Raw genomic sequence first — 12,215 nt, forward strand, 5'->3', positions numbered from 1 at the left:
CTGGGCCAGTGAGCAGCAGAGCTGGCCCTCCAGGGGTGTTGCCCACTACGCTGTGTCTTTAAGCTCCTGTGTTGTGCAGGGCCACAGGGGCCAACAGCGTCAGCCACCACTGGCTGGCATGGGCCGGGCCAGGAGGAGGCCCTGAGCAGTTCTGGGCATCACACCACACCCCGAGTGCCTTAGCAGTGTGGCCACATGGGCTGCACCCTGCCTGCTGGCCAGCTGCTATGCACAGGTCTATGCTCCATATCCTTCTCCTGCTTCTTGCTCATGAAGAACAAAAATGGTGGGCAGCCAGGGAGTAAGCAGCGAGGAGAGTGCTGGCTTGTGGTTGCAGCTGCCAAGCCCCTGCTGCCACCACCCACCACCCTGGGGCCCTCAGGGGCAGCACTGGGCAGGGGCCCGGGCAGGCCTGACCCTCCCCACAGACTGGGCCTCAGACGCCTGGGACCCTGCCCTCCACCTTCCCTCCAGATGTGAGGCCCATGGGCCACTTCTGGGTACAGAATCTCACCCAGGCTGCACTCGGTGTTTACTCTGCTGTGTAGGTAGATAGCACCCTTGTTCCCAGGCAGTGTGGCTGTGAGTGGAGGCCCGACTGCTAGTCTGCAGGCCAGTGTCATCCCCTCACCTGCTTAGGCCTCCCACCCGCCTGGTGGCTATGGAGTGGCTTCTCTCTCCCTGCCCACTGGTGTATCAACTCCACCACATCAGCTGTATGGCTTCCACACTTTCTCTGGTCCCAGGCATCTGCCTCAGTGAGCTGGGCCTGTGCTGGCCCCATGCTGGGATGAACTGGCATGTGCTGTGGGCAGCAGAGGGCCTGGGACATCTGAAAGGTGGTCACGCCAATTCTTCCTACCCTTCCCTTCCCAAAGGGCTCCAGGATGCCCACGGTTAGTGGTTCCGCTGGACCTGGCAGGAAGCAGGGCCTCCCGGCTCAGAGCCCCACACTACATAGGGAGGGAGCCGGCTGCTTCCGGCTAGCCTTGGATTAATAGCTTTTAATTTAGAATTTAATCAATGCAGCTTCTCTCTGGAGAGCTGGATGCTCTGGTCTGGGAGTGAGTCGTATGATCTGTGGGTGGGGTGGGCATGGGGCCTATGATGGCCTCTTCAAGCCTGTGCCCCGGCCCCACCCTGACCTTGCTCTGCTTTGCCTGCAGCCTGTTGGCATCTTGGTCATGGAGGACTGCAACGTGCACTCGGCTGCCAGCATCCTGGCCTCAGTGAAAGAACAGGAGGCCCGCTTTGAGCGACTGACCCGAGCTCTGGAGCAGGAGCGGCGCCATGTTGCCCTGCAGTTGGAGCGTGCCCAGCAGCCTGGTATGGGCAGTGGTGGTGTGGGCAGTGGGCAGCCCCTGCCAATGGCCTGGCAACAGCTGGTCCTGCAGGTAATACCCCAGTGACTCATCCGGAAGGGTGAAAATGGCCAAGTAGGGAAACAATCCAGGGGCCTTGGTGGACCACAAGCCAGTATTGAAGGCTTATGGCAAGATATCCTGGAACCCCTGAGGAGGGGAGGAAAGTGGGATCCCAAGGGGGCTGGAAGTCTCACTTGAGTGTGCAGGACACCATGTGATGAATGGGCAGGACACAGCCCAACCCTCAGAATGGCACCCTCCACTCAAGTGAGTCCTCAGAGCTCAGGTAGCTGGGCAAGGTGTGTTCGGGCAGCTGTCACCCCGGTGACACTGAGAGTTTTGCCAGCTGTGGAGTCTCCTTGCTATGGTATCCTCCTTTGTCACATGTGTCAGTGAGTCAGGCCTATGGGAAGGCTTGAGCAAGGGCCTGGGCTCTGCCCACAGCTCAGAGGGAGCCTCAGTTTCTCCACTGGCCAATGCCCTTAAATTGAGCCCAGGCCCCTCTGCTCAGCCCCAAGAGTCTGCTCTGTGGCCAGGCCCTGAGCACTCTAAAGTCAGGAGGAAGGTTGCCTGGGCCCCTCCCTCCAGTGTGGATGGGACACAGGACCACCTGGTTTATGGGGTGGCAGGGGCAGAACAAGAAAACATGGGAGGCCTGGAGTTTGGTGTGATTTTTGAATTCCTATTACTGACTGAAGCATAGGGCAGAGGATAGAGCTGTCCCAGGATCCAGGAGAAGGAGGGCTCTGGTCCACCCTGCAGGCCTCCCACTGTTACTGCCCCCCCCCGCCCCCTGAGGCCTAGGGGGCAGAGGCCTACGGAGTCCCCAGGTTCTGCACAGAGTGACCTTAGAGGGAGCAAGGCATTGGTCTCGGTTGAGACTGACCCTGTTGGGCTAGCTTCACCTAGCCAAGGCATGTGGGGCTCAGAAGCAGTAGCCCACATCTGGTCGGGGGAGTTGGTGAGTGACCTTTACCCCCAGAGCCTTGATGGTCTCATCTGCCAGTGGGCAATCCACACACACAACCCAGCACACTATACAATCAGAACCGAAGTTGTGTCTTCAGAGGGCCCAGACCTACCAGCAGCGCCCACCACTAGGGAGCTGTCTCTCCAAGCCTCTGGTGCTAAGGTGGGCTACAGAGCCAGTCCACAGGAGGCCAGGACTGAGGCAGCGTAGGCCTAGATGCAAGTGCCACCCCCTAACCTCCTGGATATTAGGCACTCCAGAGGGTGAGGCCTGTGCCCCCAGATGTGGCAGGGAGTGGAACAGCCCGGCTGGGCCACATGCGGACAGTGGCAGTCAATGACCTCGAGGCCATCCTTCAGGCACCAGGCCCTCTATCTAGCCCTCCCAGGCCCGAAAGGGCTGTAGCCTCCAGCCCAGAGGGCGCCGCTGAGGGTCAGTGCCCCTAGACAAAGATGTTCCCATAGCCTAGAGCTGCCCTGGCCTCCTGGGGGCCGTGGATTAAAGACCTCTGGCTACCACCTCTCCCCGCCCACTGCCCTCCTGGCCTGCCCTTGGTTTTCTGTCTCTTGGGAGGAGATGGTTTTCTCAGGGTGAGATCGGAAAGAGCATGTTCCCAGGGCTGTGGCTGGACTGGCAGGGCTGATGGGGACATTGTGGGAGGCAGGGCCCCATCCGCTAGCCAGGCCTAGCAGCCAGATACCAAAACTGCTTCCCAGATTGGTCTCAGCAGGAGATGCCTAGTGTCCTACCTGCTGAGCCCCAGGGCTGCCTGGAGCTGGTCCTCGGGGTCAGAGCTGGGGTCTGTGAAGCTCAGGGCCAGTAGCAAGGCAAGTTGCCGGGGCTGAAGGGTCAAGAGGCCAGGAGCTAGTGTTGTGCTCCTTGTCCTGGCCACATGCCTTTAATCCTTCAGCAGGAAGAGCTCTCTGTTCTAGCACCTGACTGGAGTAGAGCCAACCCTCAAGCAGTGTGTGTTTGTGTGTGTGGAAGGGCAGCTGGGACACCTTTAGGGACCTCGTCAGCCCCGGGTTAGGCCAAGGTGGGTTTGTGCCTGGGGCACTAGCAGCAGGTGAAATCTGGGAGAAGGCAGAAGCAGCTGAAACGAAAGTCCCTCAGGGCCGCAGTCCAGTCCTCCTGCTGCTGCTTCTGTCCCAGGTGACTCCCTGTGGGGCTGCTATGGATGGAAGATACAGGGGCCAGTGGTCAGGGTACAGGTGGGGAAATGGAAGCTCAGTGTGCAGGTGGAGAAATGGAGGCTCAGAGGGACATGCAGTGGATACCCAGAGTGCTTGAGCATTCAGGGGGCATGGCTTAGGTACATGGCATGTCCAGGAAGAAGGATTTTCTGAGTGGGGTCTGAGGCAAAGCAAGAGGAGGGCAGGAAGCCCAGGCCCTGCCCTCCTTTCTTGCCAGACCCATGGAACCTCCTTGCACTGGCCCTTGCCCTTATTCATCTTAGAGCCTAATTTCCTTATTGGTGATACAAGAGCCATTGGCTTACCTTTATGGGGTATGACCCAATAGGGCCCCAGTCCAGCACAGCCCAGCCTTTCTGGGTCTGTGTTTGTATCCAGCAGAGCCAGACTCCCCAGGGTGTGGCTGTACCTTCATGCCAGGCTAGGGTGCACCCTGGTTTGGAGAAGTCCTGATGAACCAGCTGCTCTGATACCACCCCCCCACCCGAACCGATCACTTTGCAGTGGATCAAAAGCATGGAAGAGGGATCCCTGGGTGGCGCAGCGGTTTGGCGCCTGCCTTTGGCCCGGGGCGCAATCCTGGAGACCCGGGATCGAGTCCCACGTCGGGCTCCCGGTGCATGGAGCCTGCTTCTCCCTCTGCCTGTGTCTCTGCCTCTCTGTCTCTCTCTGTGTGACTATCATAAATTAAAAAAAAAAAAAAAAAAAAAGCATGGAAGAGAGAGGGCCTGAGGCCTGCTTGGCCTTAGGAGTTTTCACCCAGTGTCATCCAACTGCTGAGCCCTCCTCATGCACCATTTGATCTGCTCTGACACCCCTCAGAGGGTGGGGGAAACCTTGGACTCCTGTGTCTTGATGGGGAGAACCCAAGACAAAGTAGATCAATGCCAGGCCCATCTGGCAGGCCCCTACTGAGCTCTGTGGAGACACTTGGGGGGCCCAGCTGGGGTCTGGGCAAGGGCCTGGGGCGGTCAGACCTGGGAGACCTGAGAGACCTTGCCGCGCTGACATTGACATCGCTGTAACACTGATCAGCGGTCGGGGGGGTGGCACTTACCGACTCAGGACGAGCAGCCTACCCTAGAGGACGGCCGCCCTGGCCCGCTCGGCCACAACTCAGTTTCCCTAGCTGTGCAGTGGGAGGGGCCTGTGAGCTCTGTTACTGGAGGCTAAACGAGGCCTGGGGAGCGCCCAGCGGGCAGATGTCACCCCCGCAGGGGGCGCGGAGGGACGGGGCGTTAGGGGCGACCCCGGCCCCGCCCCGCAGCCGAGCTGCACCCCGCGCAGGTGGGGGGCGGGACCTCGCCCGGCCCCGCCCCCGGCCCGCGCCCCGCCCGCCCCGCCTGGGCGCGGCCCCGCTCCATTGGCTGCTCGCCCTGGCCGCCGCCAGATCCGCCCCCGCGGGGAGCGAGTCCGCCGAGCCCGAGCCCGCACGGCCGAGGCGCCGGAGCCGAGCCCGGGTCAGCCGCCGCCGCCGCCGCCGCCGCTCCTACCGGCCCGCGCCCCCCGAGCCCGGCCCGATGCCGGCCGAACTCAGACAGGTTGGAGGAACTTGGTGCCGGGCGCGGGGGCGCCGTCCCGGGGGCGCGGCGGCGGAGGGCGGGGCGCCGGCCTTCCCGGAGGACCCGCTTTTGTTCCGTGGAGCCGCCGGCCGGAGGCGGCTATTGTCTGCGCTCCGGGCCGGCGCGTTCGGCCCCGGGGCGGGCGGGGCGGGGGAGTGAGCGCGCCGCCCGGGGGGTGTGCAAGGCGCGGGGCGGGGCCGCGGGGTCTCTGGGGCCCGGGCGGGGGCGCCCCGGGGCGGTGCGGTTCCACGCCGGGAGGCGAGGCCGGGACCGGGGTGAGGGCACCCCAGGGCATCGCCCGGGACAGGTGCCTGGGTCGGGGGTGGTGGGGGAGGGCCTTCCTGAGCAGCCCCTCCGTGCAGGAGGGATGCCGAGTCCCGAGAGGGCAGCGGGCTTGGGCCTCCGGCTCCCCGGAGCCTGGGGGGGGGGCTCTCCTTCCCTCCACACTCCAAGCGCGGGCTCCGACTCTGGGGACCTGCGAAGAAGCTTCCGGAGCTTTAATGGGAGCCCTGTGTGCCCGGCGTCGCACGTGAGGGGAGGGGTGGAGGAGGGCCCTGCCCACGTGCGGAGGCGGGAGGGGTCTCCGAGGAGAACCCCCGGCAGTCAGCCTCCTTGTGCGGGGAGGAGCCAGAGCGAGGCCTGCGGGCAACCAGCACCTCGTGCTCAGAGGGCTTAGGGTCCAGTAACAGGGACACTGAGGCAGACTGGAGAAGCAACTGCCCCCGGCCTCTTGTGATTGGGGTCCAGGTCACCCCTCCCCTACCCCTGGGAGCTGGGTTTCTGTCTGCTGTGCGTCTCTGGTACTGCCCAGAGGCTCAGGCCACTGACTGCCCCAGAGAGGGAGGATCAGCTGCGGGGAGTTGGGGCCTCTGTGTAGCTGATGGATGCTGGCTGGGCTTGGAGAAACTGGGGTGGGTGACAGCCAGCCCTGCTGTCCCCTGCAACCTTGCTTCACCAGTCTGCTGCGCTTGCACTGCCCGTAGGTCTCTTGACCACTCCGTGTGGACTGCAAGCCCTGGCAGGTGGATCGCTGCTCTGGAGGGATGCCCTCGCATCTGCCTGGGCTGGATAGAGGCTGTGGGCATCAAGAGAGGTGCATCTGTGGTGGCCAAGGGCTTGCTCTCTGGTGAGAGATGCCAGCCTGGATTGTCCTGCACTCTATCTGGGACAGCTGTGCTGGGAGGGGACACATTTGTTCCCTCACCCCTCCATTCATTCTTTCAGTGCCCGCTGTCTTGTGTCCACTTTGGGTCAGGACTGGGGATCGTGGGAGCCAGGTGTGGGATCCCACCATAACCCATTCCCTGTCTGTGAGGCAGGACCACGGACAGGGTGGAGTACCTGTCTTGAGGTTTGTTCTCCATGGTTCACCCCACGGGTGCTCATCGTTCAAGTGCAGTGGGTGAGATAGAGCCGTGCTTCTGGGACTCCAGTCTAGCCCCCCTCCCTCATTGTGACTTGGCTTGTTTCCCCGTCCCCTCCCTCTGCCGTTCGCCCACATACCTCTTAGGTTGCTGTGGTCTTTTGCCTAGGTGGCGGCCCCTTTGTCTGTTGGCTCACATCTTGTGTTCTACTCCCCACATTCCCTATTGTCTGTTGGCTCACATCTTGTGTTCTACTCCCTACATTCCCTAGATCTAGTCGCAGAGGTGGGGCTGGCACTCTCCTACTTGTTCTATGGCCTTGATATGCTGGGTGCTTTCTGTTTCCTCATGAGGAAGCTGAGCCCCAGGTGTGTGACAGGGCCAAGGGCCCTCCCACTGTGCCCAGCTCTGTGCCTCTGGGGACTCTCTTAAGAGTAGTGGTGGCTGGCTGGGTTTATCTCTCTTTAGTTTATCTAAACTGGCCACTCTGGCCCCTGGCTTAGAGTCTTGGGCCAGGCCCCGCCCCCAAGTTCAAGGCAACTCATGGGAAACCCCAGGTCTGGACAGCAGCCCCACTCTGGGCAGGCCTGTAGACCATGGATTGGGTAGACCATGGATGGGAGTGTCAGGGGACAGTTTGGGCCATGGTGGTAGGTGATGGGAGGCAGCTTGGTGGTCCCAGGAAGAGGGACAAGAATGAAGCTAGGGCTGGGGAAGGGTGACAAGAGACAGTTGACAGAATTTGGCAAGATTTGGGATATAAAGGACTAGGGGTTGTGTGTCCATGCTGGTGTTCATGTCTGGGGTTGCATGGGGGAGTCTGAGCTGCAGGGCCAGGGGTCTCTGGGCTGTGCCACCCTGGGTGGATGGACATGCAGCTCTAGAGCAGGCTCTTGAGTTCAGATGAAGATGCAGGCACCCTGGTCAGCTGCCTTTACTGAGTGCTGTGTGCTGGTCACCAGTCCATAGTCCCACCTCAACACCCCATGGATTCTGCAGAGGCCTAAAGCATGGGTTGACCTTGGGCCTTTCCCTGATTCCCCAGTCTGCCACCAGCACTGAGGCCCCCAGAGTGGGTGGTTGGCTGAGAGTCTGGACACAGGGGTAGAAGACAGGAGGAGATGATGGGGGTGGGTTAGCAAGTGCAAGTCCCTCTGGGGGCAGCAGGCACTGTGCACTGGGGGCTGTTAGGACAGCATGCAGATGGACGTGCTTGGGCCTGTGGGCCAGGCTGGGTGCTCACACATGCGTGTCTGTGTGCATCTGTCCCTATTGGGTCTATGCACGCACGTCCAGGTCCTTATCTGCATGTGTGCCCAGGCGTGTGTTAACGGGGGCCGGGCCTTCCTGTGATCACCGGCTGACTCACGCTCCCGCCTGCCTGCCCGCCTGGGTGAAGTCATCGCCTGTTTTTAGCTCCCTGAGGTCATTTGCCAGTGGGGGCTCTCGGGGCCTCAGGATCCCACTACCAGGCTGTCTGGGCTGGGTATTAGTGGGCGATGCTGCAGGGTTGCCAGGCTTTGCTGGAGGGGCCCTGGCTCCTCTGGACCCCCATCCCTTCGTCCCCCCTACTGCACTGTGGCAGACTGTCATCACAGGCTAGAGTGAGAATAAACTGAACCTCAGAGTGTCATTGAGGTCTGAGGTGTGCTTACTCCTCTCCTCCCTCCTCACCCCGCCCCCCCAGCCAAGGAGCTGGAGGCTCTTCTCTGAGAGCACTGATGTATGCGGGTCTACTCGAGGGGCAGGTCCTCCTGGATGCTCTGGTCCCCTCTTGGGTCCACTCTTGTCTGTCTTGCCCCTTGCCCCTCCCCTTCACCTGCAGCCCCTGGGGTGTGGCCTGAAGCCCCCCAAGCCCAGCAGCAGAGAGAGAGCTCAGCGCCTGCCACGGTTTGCTCCCACAGTTGCCAAATACAAAACTCCCTGAGCTTTCGGCTCCAGAACTGTCCCGGCCTCCAGGGCCCTCAGAGAAGAGCCTGGTAGCATGTCCCTATTCAGGGTCTCCGTTAACTTCACTTTCTCAGGGAACGTCATTCCTCCTACCTGGCCATGTCCCCACCAGGCATTCCACCTGCGGCCCCAAACTGAGTGGCAATGGCGCCTGCGGGGTAAGGTATAGCTCAGTGGCCTCACAGAGCCACCTTCCCTGTGGAGGCCTAGATTCCCCGTTAGTGGTCTCTGAAGTCTCAGTTAATCCTCTTCCTCTGTTAGGCCTCAGTTTCCCTTTTTATGAAATCACATACAGTTGTCTTCTGGGGACAGAGGCTGTATTCTGTGACTTCCTTCCTGTGTCACCAGAGCCCAGGGGATACACCTGTCCTAACATAGTGCAGGTCTCTCCTTGGACCCCTGGAGTGTTTGCAGGGGCCCAGAATTTCAGGACTATGAGTAATCAGGGGCTTTAGCATTTTTTTCAGGACAGGACCCCAAGCTGAGGAGACTTCACATCCTGAGGAGGACCTCAGGAAGCAGGCCCTAGGGCAGCTCTGGGCACCTAGCCTTGCACACTGCCTGGGCCCGGGGCTGGGAGCAGAGTAGGGCTCTGGTGGCAGGCAGATATGGGTATGGCCTTCCTTGGGCCTCAGCTCTGTTTCTGTGTAGGGCCTCAGAGGGCTGGGGCCCAGCCAGGGACCCATTCCTCAAGGCACAGCATCTGGGCCACAGAACAGGGCCTGTCCTCCTGCTGACCTGGCCCCTGCTGCCCAGGAATGTGCTCCGCTTGCCTGCCCACTGCAGCTTGGGTTTCAGCTCCTACCCATCCTAGCCAGATGCTGATCCTGAGACATTGGTGTGGTGCAGGGCCCCATGCAGTCAGAGGCCTGGGGGTACATGGCTTTTGGTTCTCAGACCCCTTTGCCAATCAGTACAGCAGGGGTCTGTTCAGCTCTGCTGTGGGCTGGCCTGTCCTCTTATTTATTTATTTATTTATTTATTTATTTATTTATTTATTGGCCTGTCGTCTTTAAACCTCCGGTCCCTACTCCAAGTCTTCTATAGGCTTATGAGCCTTAAAAGGGCCTCTGTCCAGAGCTGTCTTGCCTAGAACTCCACCGTGGTCATCCCCTGCAGGGGTGAAGGCGGGGGAGGGGTGCTGCAGGTTGGGGAGACCTACAGAGAGGTATGTGAGGAGGGGGCACCAGAGTCCCTGTCGAGGACTAACCTGGCACACCTGGTCTGAATTCCCCATCTCTGGGCTCTGGTAAGACAACCAGCGTCTCAATGGGGAGCACCAAACACTGGCCCAGATGAGGCAGGGCCAAGCTGTGCCCACTCACCACCCCTGAAGTGTCCAGGCCGGAAGGAGCACGGGTATTTTGAGCATTCTGGGAACTGGGTATTTCTGTCCCACGAGGGCGTCTAGCTGGCCTTGGGGACAGTGGGGGCCTGGTGTGGCCCTGGGGAGTCAGCGAGCAGTACTGAGACTGTTTTCCCAAGGCGTCTGCACTCAAGGCTTCTTGGATGGGGCAGAGACGAAGGCCCAGGACACGGGAGGGCCCACCCAGGGGTGGTGAGCCATGTCAGGGTCAGGAGCTCGACCTGCACGTCCTACCAACCTCCTGGGGCCACCAGGAGCCTATAGCAAACGACCGAGCCTTGCAGCTCAGACAGGACTGCCCAGGACTGCACGCTGGGGTCAGGGGCTTTATCTGCCAGCTTAGCCCAAAGACGCACCAGGATTGGGGGAGGTGACCCCCCTTGTAGCCCCCTATGGGTAGGGCAACAGAGCCAGTCAGCCCCGTGGTGTTCAGGGTGCTGTCTTCACCAGCTGGGGCTGAGACAGGCCCTGGGGTCCATGGGTTCCAGGGGTGGGAGGAAGGCGGCACTCCTGGCATCTAGGCCAGCACAAGTATCTGCACTCCAGGGCCAGGCGAGCTGTGGGTCCTTCCACTGACGCCCATACCCCTGTTGCCAGGAGCAGAGCCCGGGCAGCCAGGCCTCACTGGCCACCATGCCAGAGGCACCCGAGGTGCTGGAGGAGACAGTGACAGTAGAGGAGGACCCTGGCACACCTACCTCCCACGTGTCCATTGTCACATCGGAAGATGGCACTACCCGGCGCACCGAGACCAAGGTACAGCCAGACCAAGGCAGTGGGCAAGTAGGCTGTGCAGCCACAGTTCTATTATGAGAGTGGCCTCCCAGGGTCCACCTGTCATCCGGGTGGCAGTGTCTGGGCTCTCAGGCTGCTCAGCCAGCCCACCGGCCACCTGCTTACCCACTAGGTCACCAAGACGGTCAAGACGGTGACCACGAGGACAGTGCGCCAAGTGCCCGTCGGCCCAGATGGGCTCCCCGTGCTGGACGGCGGCCCCCCGCTAGGCCCCTTCGCAGATGGCCCCCTGGACCGGCACTTCCTGCTCCGTGGGGGTGGTCCGGCAGCCACGCTCTCCCGTGCTTACCTCAGCAGCGGGGGCGGCTTTCCCGACGGCCCCGAGCCCCGTGATGTCCCCAGCTACGGCAGTCTCTCCCGGGGGCTGGGCGTGCGGCCCCCACGTGGCCCCCTTGGCCCGGGCCCCGTCGATGGCTGCTTCACACTGCCTGGCCGACGTGAGGCCTTCCCCCCGGGCCCGGAGCCCACGCCGCCGGCCGGTCGCTCCCAGCCCGAGCGCTTCCAGGCGGAGCCGTATGGCTTGGAGGACGACACACGCAGCCTGACTGCTGAGGATGAGGGCGGCCCGGAGCTGGAGCCTGACTATGGCACTGCCACGAGGAGGAGGCCTGAGTGTGGGCGTGGCCTTCGTGCCAGGTGAGCACCCCGTGACCGGCCGCGCCTCCGGGAAGTCTGGCTGCTGGGGCTCTCCGTTAGTTACACCTGTTAGTTTGAATTGGCCACAGCTCCTTTCAAGGACAGCAGCAAGGGAAGCTTCTGGGGGAGTGGAAGTTCCCCTGGGCATCCTCCCTGTTGGCCCTTGGGCATTAAGGAAGTTGGTGACAGGGCCCAATGCTTGTTACCCTTGCTCCAGGCAGGTGGCCATGAAGACATGAGTGTAAGTGGCTCAGAGCATTTCCTCTGCATTTCCCCAGGCCTCAGTTTACCCCGTGTACAGAAGCTATATCCCAGGAACTAGGCTACCCAGCTCTTCCCAGCTGTAGACTCTGGGTCTGTCCCCTCTGCCCTCAGTTTGTTTATCTGTAGAATCCATACAGCCTTGGTATGGATTCTTTTTTTAAATATTTATATATTTATTTATTCATGAGAGATACCGGGAGAGAGAGAGAGGCAGAGACACAGGCAGAGGCAGAAGCAGGCTCAATGCAGGAAGCCTGACGCGAGACTCGATCCTGGGTCTCCAGGATCACACCCTGGGCTGAGGGTGGCACTAAACCACTGGGCCACCCGGGCTGCCCTTGGTATGGATTATGCTGTGTGAACACAGACAAGATACCTGGCCCCTTCTAGCCCCAGTCCCTGCCCTAAGAAGTAGGTTTGCTGGTGACAACCCACAAGGACATCCTGTGCTCTGGAGGACTGGTGGCCTGAATGCCCCTATCTAGTCCTACCAGGCTGGCTGTGTGCACGGAGGGTCACCTCTTTCCCCCACATCCCAGCAGATCCCACATGCAGAGATGGGCCTCGATAGAAGGCAGGAGGGCACCAGTCACAGACAGATGTTTCATAGAAATGCATTTAGCTCAGAGTTGGGGAATGTTGCATGGTGGTGAGAGTAAGTGAGCTCCCCGTCTCAGGGAGACCCTCTCCCTGATAACCATTGGTAACCTTTGGCTGGCACTTAGCTGATGGTGGTGAGAATAAATGAGCT

The 12,215-nt window shown here is 61.0% G+C and overlaps 1 protein-coding gene across 4 annotated transcripts in view; it reads left to right on the forward strand.

Moving 5' to 3' along the window:
* Nucleotides 1–12,215, forward strand: part of ARVCF (ARVCF delta catenin family member) — a 50,840-nt gene that overhangs the window by 28,353 nt on the left and 10,272 nt on the right. For all 4 annotated transcript variants that reach the window (XM_041729076.1, XM_041729080.1, XM_041729078.1 and 1 more), the window contains exons 3-5: nt 1,167–1,394; nt 10,367–10,525; nt 10,677–11,200. In XM_041729076.1, the coding sequence (XP_041585010.1) occupies nt 1,185–1,394; nt 10,367–10,525; nt 10,677–11,200 (893 nt within the window). In that variant the 5' untranslated portion in view covers nt 1,167–1,184. The remainder of the gene's footprint in view (nt 1–1,166; nt 1,395–10,366; nt 10,526–10,676; nt 11,201–12,215) is intronic.

This window comes from Vulpes lagopus, chromosome 14, assembly GCF_018345385.1.
Source record: "Vulpes lagopus strain Blue_001 chromosome 14, ASM1834538v1, whole genome shotgun sequence".
Taxonomy (NCBI): domain Eukaryota; kingdom Metazoa; phylum Chordata; class Mammalia; order Carnivora; family Canidae; genus Vulpes; species Vulpes lagopus.